Here is a 20002-nt window from a genome sequence, read left to right as displayed (position 1 = left end):
AGTTCTCATAATTCAGATTATGAAAAGGGATTTCGTAATCACAATCGAATTTTAGAACGCAAATAATGGACCCATATATAGAATTTCCTTATGTTGAGCCATTCCAATATAAAATTCATATATATATCCTTGACTAAAGATTATTAAAACCTCAATCTAAGCTTTTAGAATTGAAATTAAGTATAATTTCCTCTCTCTTAATTATAGCAAAACAACTTTTCCCAATTGAAACCTTTTGTTTTCTATAAATAATCATTGCTAACTTGCAACACTTATCATAATTATCATGCTCCCACTAACATGAGAATTATCAGCATAACACTTATGCTCCCACTAGCTTTGACATGTACTCAGAAATCAGTTGGACTTCTAGAAACCTATACTTTATTGACTTTCTTACCAAAGTTCAAATTTCTAATACGAGATGCTTTGATAAAACTTTATCAAAATCATACACCTTTCCTTAGATAGCAAACATATGTGTGTCTTAACATTTTTAGAACTATGAAAAGGGATGTCGTAATCATAGTGTCAATTGTTTAGACCTTTTCCATTCCTCACAAGTCCATGTTAGTGTGCCGGTTAACCACACACGCTCCACTAACGACTTTGAGAATGCAAATATCACAATTGCTATCTACTTAAAATCTACTTAGTGAAAGCGTTTCCTCACCATCATTTTCATGAATCAGATAGAAACCTTATAACACTTAGATTTTATGGTGTATGTTTTCCTATCCATGTGAATTTGTCAAAACCATAATCACAAGACAAGGTTAGTGACAAATCCAAACTCATATGGATTGAACTTGTGCAGTCTTAACTTCTTGCCACCTGGTAGCACAAGGGTCTGCCATTGCTTCCAAGTTGTTATGCAACCAATTGAAAACTTTCAGAACTCATATGCAAAGCCAACTTTAAATGGAATGGGCACAAAAATAGGAAAATGTAAACACGATAGGTTATAAACCTCAAGTCGTTAGGTAGTGAGAAACTATAGGTTTTATTCTTGATTAGATCTTCAAGATCTTTAAGACTCCCACTGTCCTCTTGAAAAATAGGACTCACTTTCCAAATATTCAAGAGATAGTGCGTATTCTTTATCAAGACAAACACTTCACACAATTGGCCTTAGTTGGTCTTTGTTTTATCCAAAACATCACAACTTACCAATTTCAAATGTACAAGAGTAGGACACATATTACTCTTACATTTGACTAGTGTTAAAAATACTTTCTTTAAGATATGTCACTCAAGTTACAATCTTGGAGTATGACTCTAAGAATTGTTTTTGGAACGAAGTATGACTCATCTTCTTGATTTAACCATTTCAACAATTCAAGACTCTTCTTCTTAGTCATAAGAATGCACTAAGATGTCCTTAGAGGACTAATTGTGATATGATTTCTAAATCATTAAGATGATCACAAAACATGATACTAAAGTACTCTCCCATCTTTTTAGATTTGAGAAACTTTTATCTTTCTGCCTAATTTGATTCTTTTCATTCGTTCTGCCATACATCAAGACTTTTCCAATGTGTTAGAATTATACTTAAACTTGTAAGTATAACCATATTTACTAAACTTTAGTAAGTCATGATGAATATTCTTATCAATATTTTGTGGTGGACTTGACCAGTGCACAACCAGGTGTACCAGATCCCTTTGTCCTTCACTTGACTCACATATACATGTGAACAAGGAATTAGTCTTAATTTTCCAAAGATGAAAGTTCTCATTCATTATACTCTACAACTTGCATGATTCCAAGTTTCGGTCCAATTGAAAACTTGGGTGATGAGAATCTTTCCTTGTTTGATAAATTTAGACACTACCACAAATGAAAGAATCAAATTCATATTTCCATTATTGCTAGAAACATATAAATATCAATTTTTCATAAATGCCATTGTAAGGAGATAAAATAAAATAAAACAAAACAAAACAAAAATTTTATTTATTTATAAGATGCGGAAATTTTTTTTCCTTACAATGCAACTTTAAATAGAAACTATGCTATTACATATTTTCTAGCAATCTATCATAACTCCTAAGTAGTAGCTCAAAAATCTGATCTTCAAACCATGCGATTGAAATCCATCTTCGCGATCAGATTCAACATTCTCTTCTTTAAGTTTCCTTCCCTTTGCTTGATCTTGCCATACATCAAAATGTATTAAGAATCTTCAAATGGGAACTTAATTGAGTTAGATAGTGGACTTACCTGAAGCAGAGTCAAAATTTTGACTAGACCTTCTCTCAGATCTTTCAGGTAGTTAGGGAAGCTTTGCAACCAATGCCCCTTCCTTTGGCAATAGAACCATATGGACCCTTTGGGAATGGTACATTGGACTATCTCAGACTTGCCTTTCTCTTTACCATTTGGTCAACCGAGTTGACTATGGCCGATCCCTTTCCATTAGGAAGAGAAAGCTTTTTTGGATATCAAATGTTACCAATTGTCAATGTCCATTGTAGTTTGGGAAGTTGATCTACTAATCAAATTTGCTTTACCAGAGCTCCAAATCATTGCTGATTCAGCAACACCAAGCAAATAAATAAGATCATTAAGGGTCATGCCATAGTTTGTTACATAGTAGTCCCAAAGAAACTCAATATGTGACTTAGAAAGTAATTGAACAACCAACTTTCTCAAGACTTTGACACCCAACTCTCCCGGCTTGTCAATATGCGACTTCATCTCCAAGATGTGAGCACACATAGACCTTGCTTGCCAATAGGGCTTGAGTGACCTTGAACTTGTGGGTTAGGGAGAATAATTGGAAGAGGTGGAGGGAGTGAAGAATGATTTCTGGGACATCATCTTCATTAGGAAAGCTTGTTCCAAGAGTTTTGGGAAGATCATAATTGTCTGAACCATACATCTTTTGGGAGATATTCAAGATAGTTGATTTAAAGTCCTTAATATAACACCCAATATGAAATATTAAGGCTAGGACCCAACACAATATTTTATAACTTGGAAGAGGGATGCCGTAATCCAAGCTATAGAATATTTGAAAGTAGGCGAATGACGATTCACCAATTTCCACCATGAAAAACGAAATAATTTATTAGGTTTTAATTGGATTTGAAACTCCTAGATCTTTTGAGATTCATTGGAATTTTCAATGGCATGTTTCAATCTCGATTGTCCCTTCTCAAATTTTGTGAATGGGATGTCGAGGATCACAAAACAAGGTGTGAATAACCATGAAAATATACTTGGTACCCTTAATATTTACCACTCAATCGATGTGCCGGTTAATCACACGCGTTCCACCGATACTATGATAAACATTAAGTTATCCTTTGCCTACCTTGTTAAATCAAGCTAGTGTGTCGGTTAACCACCCGCGCTCCACTAACCGACTTAAGCGAAGTACAAAGTGTAATTTCATGGGTTAGCACCAAATTCACATTTTCCTAAGTAACTAAGATTGGGAATTCATAATAGTTTAGTTACTTAGTATTTATCATTAATACTTTTAATGAAGGGAAAATTCTAGTCCTTGTCCTACCCGTTCGGCTAACGACCCTCCACCAGTCAAGGAAGCGGTGGGTGAGAGTGGACACCCATTAAACTGCCATTTTATAGGCAGTAACCTTATACCCCCCTTATAGACTGGCTTCGTGAATGGGCCTACTAACGGTAAGACTGACTTTGTTCTTATATATATATATATATATATATATATATATATATATATATATATATTATTAACTTATAATACTATAAAGTATAAGGTTTGAATTTTAACTTTTAAAATTCTAAGGGCTTAACTTGGGATTAAAGTATGCATGAGGGGAAACTTTACAAATTCCAAAACTTGAGGGCAAGTTTTGAACTATTCAAAAACTTTTCAATTCCATAAATTATGTGTTTAAAGTACTTTAAATGAAAAACTCTTCAAGTTCATAACTTGAGGACAAGTTATGGAAGACTTTAAAACATTTAAAAATGAGGCTCTCCATTTTTCATAACTTATGGAAGCCTTATGAGTTTTAATAATCATAAATGTGAATTTTCATATAACTTGAGGACAAGTTACAAAACCACATATAATGAACAGCTTTTAGATTAGTTTGGATTGAAAACATATTATTACATAACTTTTCTATTAATCTAAATCAGCTCATAAGAACAAGATAATTCAAATCAAACACTTTTCATGTAATTAGCCTAACCATTAAACTAATACAAAACATGAATCTATTGACAATTATCTATGAAATTGGATTAGCATGAACATTACCACATCAAAAACAGGTTTACAAGTTCAAAAACAGCTTAGGGTAATGTTCCTAGTCCAATTTCAGCCAAAAACCTCAAAAATATGCTATCTGGGGGGTCCAACTCGTCGAGTGCATGAACCAACTCGACGAGTTGGATGATTTTATGCATGGACTCGGTGAGTCCATCAGTGGACTCGGCGAGTGCACTGTCCAGAACAACAAAAAGTTGATTTTTTTCAGCATTTTTTAGCAATTTGCATCAAGTATAATTGAAAACAAGCCTAGGGTCTGATACCACTGAAGGGTTTTGAACATTCTAACACTCCTAAGGTGTACATGCAACCCTAAATACATTGGATCTATGTTTTCTCTATTATACATGCAAATATCAATTTTCCAAGGTATTGTTCTAACTAGCATAATATGAAGTACATATAATATAAATTCTAGTAGAATTACATACCTCTTTGTTGTAGCTTGATTCCATGGAGCTTAAGAGCCTAGTGCCTCAAGTGTGACACCTCCAATGGTTCACACAACATCACCAACATCTTGGAATAACTTGAGATAAAAGGTTCCTATGCTCAAATCAGCTAGCCCTTATGTGTACACACACTAGTGCCAATTTCTTAAGCCATGGGGTCCTTATATATGGTGGCTATTATGGTTACACCATGTAACTCATGTCTTTCCATATTCTTCATGCTCCACGGGTTAAAACCTCCATGGAGTCTCCATGGGTTACTCCATGGGTTTAGCCCATCGTCGAAAATGGAGTTGAAGCAAAGAAGTTATGACTGTTTGAAACTGGAATGGATTTGGGTGAAAACTTGTTGCCACATAGTTGAAAATTGCCTTCCACGTAGTGGAGAATTGTCTTCCATGCTACGTTAATCGTCATGGAGTGGAGAATTGTCTTCCATAGTGTGAAAGTTGGGCAAGCCCAACTCCATGATTTTTTGGGTTTTCAACATATTTAATGGTAATGATTCATATTTTAGGGTATTTTCTTAACCTATATCTCATCTAGAACTCCTTAGGAGTAACCCTAGCCTCCCTCTTCATAGTTTGATCTTTTCCCCTTTCCTCTATCTTAATGGTTTTTTGATTTGATATTCCTCATTGTTTTCCTTATTACTATATTTTTGAATTATGGTTTATGAACATGGTTTGACTTGAATATAACTTTATAAAATTGGTTGTTTATTCTATTTTAAAAAAATGAAAAAAAATATTCTGGAATTTAGGTTGTTACAAGTTGGTATCAAAGCCCTAGTTTGAGGGATTTGGATAACACTCGTGGGATTCCAAACTCAAACTAAGGATTTGAGAAATTCTAATAAACTTTTTTAAAAATGATGAAATTAAAAGAATAAAGGAAGATGCATTTTGTACATTGATTCGGAGCTGAAGGAAGTGGTCTACCAAAATATCCATATGGCTTATATATATGTTGATATAAGAATTGTTAGAAATACATGCTTGTGGATAGGTTAAGGATCTTTCAGGAATTGCATGTTAGAGTTGCTTGATATTTGGGATAGCTTATAGCCTAGGTATTGCAAGTTAGATTGATTCTTTTATTGTTGATTACTTTGTGTTATTTGAAACCTATGTTGATATTAGTTAACTATTATGTAAGTACGTTAGGATTTCATGCACCTAAGATTAATTAATCCGAGTGTAACACGTGGTTCCGAAAGTGCTTCGCTGCCAGGGGATGCGGCCCAATCATCAGTTTCCATGGGGTTAGGGCCTTGAGAAAGGAAGGATTTGGCCCATTTTAGATGTGGGTATTAGGGCTTACGAGACCCAAGTGTTTGATTATGGCTTCGGAGGTCAATGACATACTTGTAATTCAACATATCAATCTTTTGAGGATTTGGGTTCCTGTTCGAGAAGTCTTTAGGTAAAGAGGATTTGTATGAAGCATAGGGCTTCTCTCCACCTTTTCGTGGATATAAAGTTTGTCGGAAACGGACCACAGATGAGGAAGATATGACACTTTGAATTTATTGTCAATTTTAGCCCCTAATGGAGAAAAGCGGAAAGAAGGTACCACACATGCAAGGTGGCATGTGTGAGAGTACGCCTAGCGTAAGCTAGGGTACGCCTAGCATAAAAGGTTGCTTGGACGCGGGTGTTGAAGGCGTACGCCCATCGTACATTCAGAGTCTATAAACCCTAATTTTTAGGATTAAGCACTATATAAGGAATATTATAACTCAAATCCTACCCTTTTTACTAGCCTTCCAACCTCAGAAACCCTAGATAGCCGTTCATTCCTCATCCTTGTGTGATTTTGGTATTGTGAAGCTCATTGTGGTTTTTAGAAGCTTGAAAGGAGAAAAAAGAAGTTGAAGAAGAAGAACTTGAGTAGCTTGAGCTCAAGGATCTGAGATAGCACCACTATTTGGCACTCATTTGAGGTAAAAAGCTTCCAACTTGCCTCATGAATGCTTAGATCTATGTTAATGGAGTTTTGGACCTTTTTAGGTCCCAAGAATGGGTTTTTAGTGATCAACCTCGCTTCTAGGTCTAGGGTTGCCACCCTTAGTGTCATATGAGTCCCATAAGCTGTAAAGTTTCAATCTTTAAGGTCCATTTGTGACCATGCATGAGATCTAGCCATTTCCATGGAAGTTTGTGGCTATATTCCAAGTTTGGGTTCATTTGGTGGGTTGCAAGCTGCTAAGTAATCGACTTTATGGATTAAGACGTTGAAGAGGACTTGGATCTGTGATTATAGCCTCTGGAGTAGAGCATTAAGTGCTTAATGGGAAAAGAGCTTAACAGAGAAGTACGTTAGGCGTTGATGTGTGTTTACTCAACTAGTTTTAATCCTAATTTTAATTATAAATTGACACACAAAAGCAGTGGACCTATCAATTGTGGTAAAGCTAAATAAGTAGGGTATCGAACTCAGGGAACGGAAAATTAAAACTAACAACTAGAATTAACTAAAAACAAGTAATAGAAAATAGGGGTTTCTCTAGTTTTGCAAGACTAGAAACTTAACTACTCAACTAAAAGATGAAAACACGTAAAAAAAACTAAATTCAATGATCAAAAAGGGTTTCTGTTTAGTTTCAACTCTTTTACTCCTATGGTTAATTTTTATGATAATATGATAGATTAATTGTTATTGGTTACCGATTCTGGTGATTAGATTCGCAGTCACTATTACTAATCCTTAGAAAACATACCAATTCAAGCAATGGCCAGTTGATTAAACTAATAGATTTCCTAGGTTAATTATTCGGGTTAAATAAGACTTGTAGCTAGCTAATTAAATTTGGTGATTCAATTAACCTCTTGTTGATGGTGTATCACACAAGCTCACACATTAATTTACCCATTCTCTAATTAATCCTAGTTTCATTTTCATTATTCCTAGGCATATAGTATTGTGTTCACATAAATTATATGAGATACGCAATTAAGAGATGTACATGCAGCTTAATCACTTAGCAATTATCAGAAAACAGTTATGGTTAATGCATAAGGGTTTTTAACAAGCTTAATTTAACAATATCACCAACTAATCAATTAATCAAAAGAGTAAATTAAACCATAGGAGCAAAATTGTTTCCCCAAACAGAAACTAACGAAATTAGTTCATGAATTTAGTGTGTGAGAGCTTAAAAACAAATTCAAATAATCCCAACATGATTCAATGCAAAAGAAAACTGGAAAATTAAACCTAAAGTGCCTTAATCTCTTAAGAATGAAGGATTAGGGTTATTCAATCATTTTCAGAGCTCCAAGGGTTCCTTGATCGTCAAGTGTTCCACCAAAAATCCAGAGAGAGTCCTCAATTCGGGTTTGTGAAGTTTATTTATAGTTTTCTCAAAACAGGGGCTACTCGTCGAGTAGACAACTGACTCGCCGAGTCCCCCTTGAGGAATCCGTATACGGCAAGGACTCCACGTGTCGCTTCGCAAATCTTCGTGTTGAATCGTCGAGTAGCTTAAGAATTAGCCTTTTTCTTCCTTCTTTCGTTCCCGAGCTTCCGTTCATATCTCCTGCTTCCTTTTGCTTCCGAGCTTCTTTTTTTTGGACTGAAAACATAATTTGAACAATATTAAGCATCTTTTGTCCATAATATGCAATTAATTAGCCAATAAATGATAAAAATCAAACATAAAAATATAGCTAAAATGAAAATATCAAAATACCCCACACTTGACTTTTGCTTGCCTCCAAGCAAAACTGAAATTAAGCATACCAATATTACATAGACAATCCCGATCCGACCCAACCATTGTGTCAAGACCGCAACGCATGCATTTGTGTCTAAATAATTTTCCTAAGGATCCCCCTTAATCCTAAATACTCACAATCCTCATAAACATTCGCCCACTTTTTCCGAACAATGATCATTTTATGCATCCCTCCTAATCCATCCGCAGAAAACCTCCCGGTCTCAAGGTATTTTTGGTTGAGCAACCCAAGCATACATATTCTAAAAATTACAATTCTTTGATACCACTATGGAACTTTTTGGAATTCTTCACTTTCTTGATAATTTGAACTTTGATTTCTTTGAATTCTTCAAAATTGCCAACTTTTTGATTTTTGGGTATCTTTAACTTTTGAATTCTTGGAATTTTGATCTATTAATCTTTACTTTAATTGCTCCAAAATTCTCACAACTTTTCTTGTAACTCTCTCTTTTTTTACATGTACCTCACTTTTTTTCACTCAAAACCCTACATGCTTAAGCAGGGGCGCTCAACTTCAAACTTTATTGATTAAGTATAATAATTTTCCTGGATACATTTCAAGTACACGATGCTAAACTTATTGCATCCCTCAAACTAAGCGAGGTTGTGTTTTTGTCCCATGATGTAACAGCCCGGAATCTCAGGTATTGTTAAATTATGTTTTTGGGGTGATTTAAGAGGGGACTCAGCGAGTTGGAGCCTAGACTCGCCGAGTAGGATCGCAGACTTGGTCGCGGGTTCGCGACTGGACTCGACGAGTCCAGATATGGACTCGGCGAGTCTACGCTGTTTAGCAAAAACCCTAACCATTCAGGTTTGGGACGTATAAAAGGGACTTATTGGCCGTCATTGTTCATTTTAGCCTTCTGAGAAGAACCCTAAATCGATTGTGTGCATCTGGAGCAAGGATTATAGGCCATTGTTGATTATAGAAGAGTTGTTGTGCAAGGAAGAGAAGGGATTGGCTAAAGGAACAGCAAGGGAGTCACATTCTGAGGATTGGGGACACAGAGAATACATCATCTAGGTAAGAATTCGAGTATACTCTGGTATGTTGATGTGATTATGGAATTAGGGTTTATGGAACCCTTTTGTGAATAGATTGAATGTTACCCTAGTCCCCTAATCGATTGTAACCTTGTATTGGGACCTTTGGAGGTCCAGAATGTCCCATGTTTGTGCATTTCGGGAATTGATGAAGGTTTTGGATTGGAATCCTTATGCCTTAGGTCAAAATGTAAATTATGAATCATAGGGTGTATCATGAGCATTGAAATGAGGACTTTACCTGATGGATCAGCCTAGGAAGGCCAGACCTAGGAATGGTCGGAGCAGTTCTGACCTTATGATGCAGTTTGAGCAGTTGCATGGCATGGACTCGCCGAGTTCGACGAACAGACTCGGCGAGTAGCTTGAAGATTAACTGGGACTCGTCGAGTTGTTCTTCAGACTCGGCGAGTTGAGTCGGGGTGGCCCCGCGATTCTTCCAGGAGTAACTCGTCGGGTCAAGGAGGATACTCGACGAGTAGATAGGGAATCTCAGAGAGTTGGAGGACGTCTAGACTCGCCGAGTCGCCATGGCACTCGCCGAGTCCGGTCGAGTTGACCGTTGACCGTTGACCGTTGACCGTTGACCGTTGACCAGAGTTGACCTAAGTCTGACTTCTTAGGGATAGTCACACTTAGAAGATATAAGTGTTAATGAGAGATATGTGATGTTATAGGGAAGTTGTAGCTCGACGGATTGTGCACGAGTGATTTCAGGATTTGCTAGCTTTCAGTATTCACGAGGTGAGTCTTCTCACTATACTGTACCCGGAAGGGTTTGACTGTGTGACCGGAAGGTCTGGTATGATATGTGATATGTATGCTATATGTGGTAAGTTAGTTGTTATACGTGTTATGTATGTTATGGGCCGGAAGGCGATTATATTATGGGCCGGAAGGCGATTATGTTATGGGCCGGAAGGCGTTGTGTTATGGACCGGAAGGTCAGCGTGGGTAGGACCAGAAGGTTTACCCAGCAGGGACGGAAGTCCCCTGAGACACATGGACCGAAAGGTCAGGGCCTGGAAAGGCGTATGTGCATAAGTAGTATTTTGGGGAACTCACTAAGCATTTATGCTTACAGTTGTTATGTATGTGTTTCAGGTACTACCGAGGACCGTGGGAAGGCGCCGGCGTGATCTGTACACACTGAAGGATGTTTTTTCATGATCTTGGGATTTAGACAATTTGTATTTGACATGACACTTAAATTATTTATGCCTTGTTTTGAATGAAAATACTTTATTTTGAAAATGAAAATTTTGTTTGAAAATTTGCGTTGTTACACATGATTTCACTAGAATAAAGGGGGCCACAAATGCACTATAACGTGTATAAGCTCAACTAAACAATTGGGTCTTCATGCAATCATCAAACATAACACTAGCATGATTCCTAACTACTTTACCAAAATTTTCTAAATTAATCCTAGCAAATTGTATGCAAATTTTTTAAAATTTTCAAAATGTAACTAAAATTTTAACTAATGTAAACCAATGTAACCAACCCCCTACCCCACACTTAATTTGTGCAATGTCCCCATTGCATATTATGCATGATAAAGAATAATAAAATAAAGAGAGAATTGGAACAAACTCCCCTGGGGTAGTAGTGGCGAGGTCGATCTTCTTCATGTTAAAGCTCCATCTTCAATTGACTTTAGACATGGGAATAGCTCATCCATGCCTTGGGTGTCATATCTTGTGTGAGAAAGCTCCAAAAATGCAGGAAAAATAATCGGAAATCTTGTTGGTTGAAATTCGCAGAAGAAGAGAAGAATCAAGATGGATGCTTGAGAGTGTTGCACGTCGAGTGTGGGGAGGCTGCTCGTTTGAATGGCTGAGTATTTGCAAATTAGGGTAAAAACCCTCTTTTACAGAATGTAATAAAAATAATGATTTTTTTTTCCAGGTAAATATGTGTACTCGTCGAGCAGGCGGACCTACTCGGCGAGTAGATGCCTGATTTATCGATTTTTCGGGATTTTTAAAATGGACTCGTCGAGTAGCCTTAGAGACTCGTCGAGTTTTTCATTCTGTGAAAATTTTGAGTTTGCAAAATAAAATATATGCCACCCCACACTTGAGCATTGCTTGTCCCCAAGCAATCATTTTGAACACAGAAAAAGATTGATAAAAACAAATCCTAAGCAAAATAAAAAACGAAAAAGAAAAGAAAGCAAACTCTTTCGACGGGTTGCCTCCCGTTAAGCGCTTCTTTTTTAGGAGTCATTAGCTGGACTCCTTCCTGCTTACGTCTCTGTAATCCCTTCCAGCAGTAGCCCTTCTTCAAGTTCTTCATTTTTCGGAATTCCTTCTTCATATCTTTTCACCCTATGACCATTGATCTTGAAAGGAGTTCCATCTCTTGATATTAGTTCAATAGCTCCATGTGGAAAAATTTACTTTACTATAAATAAACCATCCCATCGTGTCTTAAGCTTGCCCGGAAATAGTTTGAGCCTTGAATTAAAAAGTAACACCTTTTGTCCTTCAGAAAAGTCCTTATTACCCTTGAGTATTTTGTCATGCCACTTCTTGGTCTTCTCTTTGTAAATCAAGGATCTAGTGTATGCCTCATTCCTAAGTTCTTCCAAGGCATTCATTTGCATTAACCGGTTAGTTCTAAGTTCAGCTAGATCAAAATTGCACACCTTTAAAGCCCAATAAGCCTTGTGCTCTATTTAAACCGACAAGTGATAATGTTTTCCATAGACTAGCCTATATGGTGTAGTGCTAATAGGTGTCTTAAAAGTTGTTCTAAACGCCCATAATGCATCATCAAGCTTATCCGACCACTCTTTCCTATTACTTCCAACCGATCTTTCTAGTATTCACTTCAATGCTCTATTTGTAACTTCAGTTTGCCCACTCGTTTGAGGATGATAGGATGTTGAAAATCTATGGTGAACACCATATTTTTGCAACACCTTAGCTAATTGATCATTGGAAAAGTGAGTGCCCCGGTCACTAATGAGAGCTTTAGGAACTCCAAATCTTGAGGATAATTTCTTTAAAAATCGTACCACTACCCGCGCATCATTAGTGGGTAATGCTTGTGCCTCCGCCCATTTAGAAACGTAATCAACCACCACCAAGATGTATTTATTTCCTTTAGACATGGGAAAGGGTCCCATGAAGTCAATCCCCCACACATGAAATATTTCACATACTTGGATGCTATGTTGGGGCATTTCATTTCGGGATGATATATTTCCCGCTCTTTGGCATGAGTCACATTCCTTGACATATTGAGTAGCATCCTTGGAAATTGTAGGCCAATAGAATCCAATATCAAAAATCTTCTTCGCAGTGTAATGTGCTCCATGATGTCCTCCAGCGGGTCCACTATGGCAGTGTGCCAAAATGTCTTGACTTTCCTTCCCGAATACACATCTTCTTATCATTCCATCCTCACAGCTTTGGAAAAGATATGGATCGTCCCAAAAGTAGTATTTAATTTCCGAAAAGAATTTCTTCTTTTGTTGGTGAGTTAAATCCTTTGGGATGTATTTGGTTGCCAAATAATTTGCTATATCCGCAAACCATGGCACTTCTCCCGCTACTACCAATATATACTCATCGGGAAAATCATCCCCAATTTTATCTTCTTCTAGCTTCTCTAAAAGTGGGTTCTCTAGTCTTGATAAATGATCGACAGCTACGTTTTCCATCCCCTTTTTATCGCGTATTTCGATATCAAATTCTTGTAGAAGTAGAACCCAACGTATCAATCTAGGCTTCGCATCTTGTTTGGAAAATAAATACTTCAACGTGGAGTGATCGGTAAAAACGATTGTCTTGGATAAAACTAAGTAAGGCCAAAACTTGTCAAAAGCATATACCACTGCTAACAGCTCCTTCTCGGTAGTAGTGTAATTCTTTTGAGTTGGATTCAATGTCTTGCTTGCATAATAGATTGGCTGAAAATTCTTTTCAATTCTTTGTCCCAAAATAGCTCCCTCCGCAAAGTCACTAGCATCACACATTAGCTCAAAAGGGAGACTCCAATTTGGAGCTACCATAATAGGTGAAGTAGTCAACTTTTCCTTCAACAAGTTAAAGGCTTCAAGACATTCCTTAGAAAAGTTGAATGGGGCGTCCTTCAAAAGTAGTTGAGTCAAGGGTCTTGTGATCTTGGAGAAGTCTTTAATAAAGCGCTTATAAAACCCAGCATGGCCTAAAAAGCTTCTTACTCCCTTGACATTTGTTGGAGGTGGCAATTTGGCTATAGTGTCCACCTTTTCTCTATCCACCTCTATCCCCCTCCTTGAGACCTTGAGTCCTATCACAATTCCTTCCTTCACCATAAAATGACACTTCTCCCAATTAAGGACAAGGTTGGTCTTCTCACATCTTGCTAACATTAGATCCAAGTTGGACAAGCAATCTTCAAAAGAGGACCCAAAAACCGAGAAGTCATCCATAAACACCTCCATGAACCTTTCAATCATATCATGAAAGATAACCATCATGCACCTTTGAAAAGTAGCTGGTACATTGCATAACCCAAAAGGCATGCGTCTATATGCAAATGTCCCACTTGGGCATGTAAAAGTGGTATTCTCTTGGTCTTGTGGGTCGATTGGAATTTGGAAGTACCCCGAAAACCCATCGAGAAAACAATAATAAAGATGACCGGAAAGCCTCTCAAGCATTTGATCGATAAAAGGCAATGGAAAGTGATCCTTGCATGTGGCCTCATTTAGCTTCCTATAGTTTATGCAAACTCGCCACCCGGTTACCGTCCTTGTTGGAATTAATTCATTGTTTTCATTAGCCACTACCGTCATGCCTCCCTTCTTCGGAACTACTTGGACCGAACTCACCCATGGGCTATCGGAGATCGAATAAATGATTCCAACATCTAGAAATTACGACCTCCCTTTTCACAACTTCTTGCATGTTCGGGTTGAGTCTTCTTCGGCGTTGTACTACAGCTTTTGATCCTTCTTCTAGGTTGATTTTGTGGGAACAATAGGCTAGACTAATTCCCTTTGTGTCAGTTATCTTCCATGTTATAACACCTTGCCTCTTATTTAGTACACCCACAAGGCTCTCCTTCTCATGTTTGGCCAAATCAACAGCTATAATTACAGGTTTTTGTTAGCCATCTTCAAGGAATGTGTACTCCAAGTGATCTGGTAGTGCCTTGAGCTCAGTTTTTGTGTTCTGTATACTGAACATGTCGAGTCCAGTAAGGGGACTCGTCGAGTCCAATGTAATTTTCGCGACTGTACAGGGTTCTTCGAATGAACTCGCTGAGTCGGTCAAGGCTACTCGGCGAGTCGGTTCTTCTGCACTTCTGATCAGATCGTCATACTCGGCTTCCTCGAGCAGTCTTTCTAACTCCATCAGGTCCTTTTCAGCATCAAACTCTTCTTCAAATGAAACGGTGGACTTGCTTGGCTTTTCTTCTTTCCAATCTTCCAAAAATTCTTCCAACATGTCAATCGAAAATGCCGTGTCATCACTACTCCTTGCATGCTTCATGGCTTGATCAACTTCGAAAGTGACTGATTCGTCCCTTACCCGAAGGGTAAGTTTAGAATCTCTCATGTCGACTATAGCGCTTGATGTATTGAGAAAAGGTCTTCCTAATATGATCGGGACTTGGGGATCTGCTTCCATGTCTAGAACTATAAAGTCCGCAGGGAACACGAGCTTGTCCACCTTCACCAAAAGATCTTCACAAATTCCCCCAGGAAATGTAACCATTTTGTTTGCTAGGTGGATTGCCATGCGAATGGGTCTTGGCTCGGGGAGATCTAACTTTTTGAAAAATGAATAAGGCATGAGGTTTACACTTGAACCTGAATCAGCTAGTGCATAAATGATGGCCAAGTTTCCAAATTGACAGAGCAATGTTAAACTTCCCGGATCTCCTTTCTTCTTAGGAAGTTTGTTCAACATAACAGCTGAACAGTTCTCATTTACGACCACCTTCTTCACTTCTTCCATCTTTCTTCTATTAGTTAGAAGCTCCTTGAGAAATTTGGCGTATTTTGGTATTTTGGCAACCGCTTCTATAAATGGTATGTTGATTTGAAGAGCCTTTATGTGTTCTAGAAATTTCTGGTAGTCTTCTTCATTCTTTTCTTGTCTAGCTCGGGCTGGATATGGCAGTGGAGGCTGATATGGCTTAATAGGAGGTTTATTTTTCTGATCAGGTGTTGGACTCATCGAGTCCATGTCGTGGACTCGGCGAGTAGGGTCTGGGATCAGCTGGTTCTGATCTTGATTCTGCCCTTCTGACTCATTCTCTTGCACCGGCTTCGGATCTTCGTTCTGAATAGGGGCCAGAAAGGTTATAATCTTCCCACTCATAGTTTTGACAATGTTTATATGTGCGCCTTTCGGGTTACTTTCGGTATTTCTTGGAAGTCCACCCGGTCTTCTCTCGTTCACTTTTTGTGCAAGTTGCCCTAGCTACTTTTCTATGTTGAGAATGGATGCTTGCTGATTCCTAAGTAAGGCTTGCTGATCTTTCATTATAAGTTGGTGTTCTCTCAACATATTTTGTTGATCTTTAAGTGTAGCATCAGTATCATTGTGTCGTTTCTCGGACGCGGCTATAAATCTAGTAAGCATCTCTTCTAAATCAGCTCTCTTCTCGACAACCGGTTCCTCCTTTTGATAGTAACCCCGTTCTTTTTGCTTGAATTTCTCCTCCTTTGCCTTTTTGTATTCACCATACGGGAGCCATTCCGTCTTTGGTTTCTGCCAATTATCATCAAATCTGTCGCCACTTGAATAGAATACTTGAGCCTTCTTGTTTCCATTCTCATCCAAGTCACAATCCTTTGTGAGGTGAGGTCCTCTACAATTCTCACATCCTACCCGAATAGCATGGATTGTTTGATCCATCTTAGTCATCCTCCTATCTAAACTATCTAGTTTAGCCATCATTGCCTCCATGCCATCGTTAACCGTGTTCACTACCCCCTACTTACTTCATTTCGTGGGTTGTGATATTCTCTACAATGTTTAGAGAACTCCTCAATTAATTCCTTGATCACCGGGGGTGCCTTCTTTGTGAGGGGTCCTTGCGAGTCAAGAAGCTTCTGAGGTTGTAACATTGACTCCATCATAGAAGATGGAGACTTCTTGTTGGCTATTAAGATCATGATGTGGGCAATTCCTTAGTAGACTTTTGTACCTCTCCCATGCCTCATAAAGGGACTCTCCAGGTTGTTGTTCAAAGTTGGCAATAGCTTTCTTCAACTTCGCTATTTTAGAAGGTGGGCAAAATTGGTCAATGAATTCTTCTTTCATCTTAGCCCATGTAGTGATGGATCCGGGAGGGAGTGACTTGAGCCAATCTTTTGCAGCACCCTTTAATGTAACTGGAAGCATACGAAGCAGTTGGGTTTCGCAAGACACATTTGGAACATTAAAGTAATCAACTACATCATTGACTTCATCCAAGTGTTTATAAGCATCTTCGTGGTCTTTTCCGTAAAAGGGGATCTCCTTGAGTTGAGCAAGTATGTGACCTTTGAGCTCAAAAGTGGTAGTTGCGGGAATTGCGGGTTGCACAAGTCCCAGGCCGGTGTCATCTCGTATCCTCTTCTTCCATTCGCCCATGGGAACTTCATCAATGTTCTCCATGGTGTTGTCAAAGTCACCTTCTAGATCGTTGTCTTCTCCAAATTCGCTTTCTTCCCTTTCGGACTTGTTCACGGTGTCTTCCTTGATTGGGTCTTCGTTTGCCAAGGAATAGGTGATGGATGCTCCCAATTTGCTGCTCTTCTTCTTGCTGAAAACGGACTTTAGATTCTTCAAAGGCAAGCTCTTCGAAGAAGCGGATTCTCCAACGACTTTTCCTTTGTTCTTCTTTAGGGCGGACTTCGGGTCTTCAAGTAGAGCGACTAAAGGCGTATTGGATCCTTGGGTCATGTAAAAACTGCAACCAAAGTAAGAAAACCGCGTAAAAAGAACAAAAAGTAAATAAAAACAAAAGTGTGAAACTGCGACGGACTCGCCGAGTAGCTTCGACTGTACTCGGCGAGTTCAAGGCAGAAATAGAAAATTTTCTAATTAAAATTCTTAAACAGAAAACTATTAAAACTAATCCTAATAACTAAATTCCCTAAAAATAACTTCGTGCAAGATAAATCTCACACAAAGGATCGATAAAACTAGAAATTAGTGCTAATTTTTGAACCGTTCCCCGACAACGGCGCCAAAAACTTGATGTGTGTTTACTCAACTAGTTTTAATCCTACTTTTAATTATAAATTGACACACAAAGGCAGTGGACCTTTCAATTGTGGTAAAGCTAAATAAGTAGGGTATCGAACTCAGGGAACGGAAAATTAAAACTAACAACTAGAATTAACTAAAAAAAGTAATAGAAAATAAGGGTTTCTCTAGTTTTGCAAGACTAGAAACTTAACTAAAACTTAACTACTCAACTAAAAGCTGAAAACACATAAAAAAAAAGCTAAATTCAATGATCAAAAAGGGTTTCTGTTTAGGTTCAACTCTTTTACTCCTATGGTTAATTTTTATGATAATATGATAGATTAATTGTTATTTACACTTAAGGGATAAGTGTCGGGGTTTATCTGCTGAAGCTATAACACAAAGTTCGAGCCTGAAACACCTTGACCTGGAGTTCATGGCCACCACATGGGAGTTTACGACCGTAAACTCCATGTGGGCCGTAAACTCCACCCCATATGATGATATGTTGGCCATTAGTTCATTCTTTCATTTCCCTTGGCTGATTTCCTCCCGAATCCTCTCAAGTATCATCCAGATCTTCGTCCCCGATCTTCAAAACTCATAAGTTTATTGTCCTAACTAGTTGATAGCTTACATGATCTAGTGATCTTACATGATTTCATCTGTGAAATCATTCCATTTTGTAGATCTTCAAGTTTCACCAAGAACACACACTAGTGTTCTTGGCAAAAAAAACGACCATTCAAGCTCCTAGATCGTAAGTACTCTTGTTCTAACTCGTTGTACACTAGGTTTAACATGTTTAGAGCTTAGAATAATCAAGAATCAATGGTTGAATGAGAGTTTACGGCCAATAATATCCTAAGGCCATAAACTCCCTATAAGGGTGCAATGATGCCCTTTCCTCCTTCCAATTGTCTAGAACTTAGCCTAGAACCAACCACCATTGAACTAGGGACTTCAAGCAACGATATGGTACTTCCTACCATGAGTTTACGGCTATAAACTCATGGGGAAGTGGTCCCCAGGCCGTAAACACAAGATAGGGTCATTCTTGGACCTTAAACTCACCTAGCCTCTTGTTTTAGCCTTGAAGCACTTAACCACTTAAGACACCTTGCGTTTAAGCCTCAAATGGCGACCCATTATAGAGTTTACGGCCAGGAGTAAACTCCCCTGGGCCGTAAACTCCATTAAGTATGGTCCATTGACCATAAACTCAAATACGATGCCTTGCAATCCTTTGTTGCAACCCAATGACCTCCTAGCACTTGACTAAAGTGTTTTTCCTAACAGTAGGATGTTTATACTTGTCTAATTAGTGTTATAATCACTAATTATATAAATACATATGTCTTTATATGTTATTAGGATAATTGTGTGTGTGTAAGTCTTCACTTGACACCAAGCACTTGTCCGACACTTCCATACGATCCACTCACTGCAGGTGAGTTCATACCCCTTAAATAACCCTTTTAAATGTTTTTAAATTTTTATAAATGCTTTTATGGGGGGAGGGGGGAATACAAGTTGAATCATGCTAGTTAGTACATCGATCACATGTGATTAATAACTAGCATATAAATGGATTTACTACACTTTTAGCTATTTTACCAAACAAATTACTTCAAATGGCTTTCTCAAACGTTTTTACATTGTTTAAAACTCTTTATCAAACTGTATTACGTACTGTATGTTTCCTTTCAAACTCTGTTACAATTGTGTTTCAAACAAAGGTTTTCTTAGACTTAAAACTGTTCTTAACAAACAAATTGCTTTCAAATCATTTTATAAACTGACATCAAGTCATCATTTATTAGTTATTAAACTTTTGAAAGGTTTTACAAAACTTCTTTTATACTTTTATATTGTCAAATGCATGCCTATATATATATATATATATATATATATATATATATATATATATATATATATATAGTTATAGAAGTAATGTTTAAAGGACTTAGGACGGCTAGCTCGCTTTATTTCCTTTTCCTCGTTGGGATGTGGCCTTAGGGCATCGGTTATTCGTCCGAATGTCATCTAAATATTAGTTATATATCATGTATACATATATAGACATAAAAGTTCCATTAGTCAGTTCAGTACCTTTGGGTAGCAAAGGCATACTTCGGTTATACACGTACATTACTAGTAGCTATAATAGGTATAGTTAGGAGATACTATTTACTATTCCAAGTACAAGGAATCACACAAGAGTCAGTTCATTCATGAGTCTATACTAATACATTACATACAATTACAAGACATACAATTATAGGACATACAATTATAAGACATA

At 37.7% G+C, this 20002-nt stretch overlaps 1 protein-coding gene and 1 non-coding gene across 2 annotated transcripts; one reads left to right on the top strand and one right to left on the bottom strand.

The window, feature by feature from the left end:
- Nucleotides 1-14616: 14616 nt before the first annotated feature.
- LOC145067264 (uncharacterized) lies at nt 14617-15837 on the bottom strand. Its single transcript, XM_079014444.1, has one exon. The coding sequence runs from the start codon at nt 15835-15837 to the stop codon at nt 14617-14619; it is 1221 nt and encodes a 406-aa protein (XP_078870570.1).
- Nucleotides 15838-16630: 793 nt separating this feature from the next.
- LOC145071631 (small nucleolar RNA R71) lies at nt 16631-16737 on the top strand. Its single transcript, XR_013690638.1, has one exon. It is a non-coding gene; the product is annotated as a small nucleolar RNA R71 (small nucleolar RNA).
- Nucleotides 16738-20002: the final 3265 nt, after the last annotated feature.

Source organism: Lactuca serriola, chromosome 8, assembly GCF_051521515.1.
Source record: "Lactuca serriola cultivar US96UC23 chromosome 8, Lser_US96UC23_V15, whole genome shotgun sequence".
In the NCBI taxonomy this organism is placed as follows: domain Eukaryota; kingdom Viridiplantae; phylum Streptophyta; class Magnoliopsida; order Asterales; family Asteraceae; genus Lactuca; species Lactuca serriola.
The sequence above is the reverse complement of the archived record's forward strand: the minus strand, read 5'-3'. Positions and strand labels throughout refer to the sequence as shown.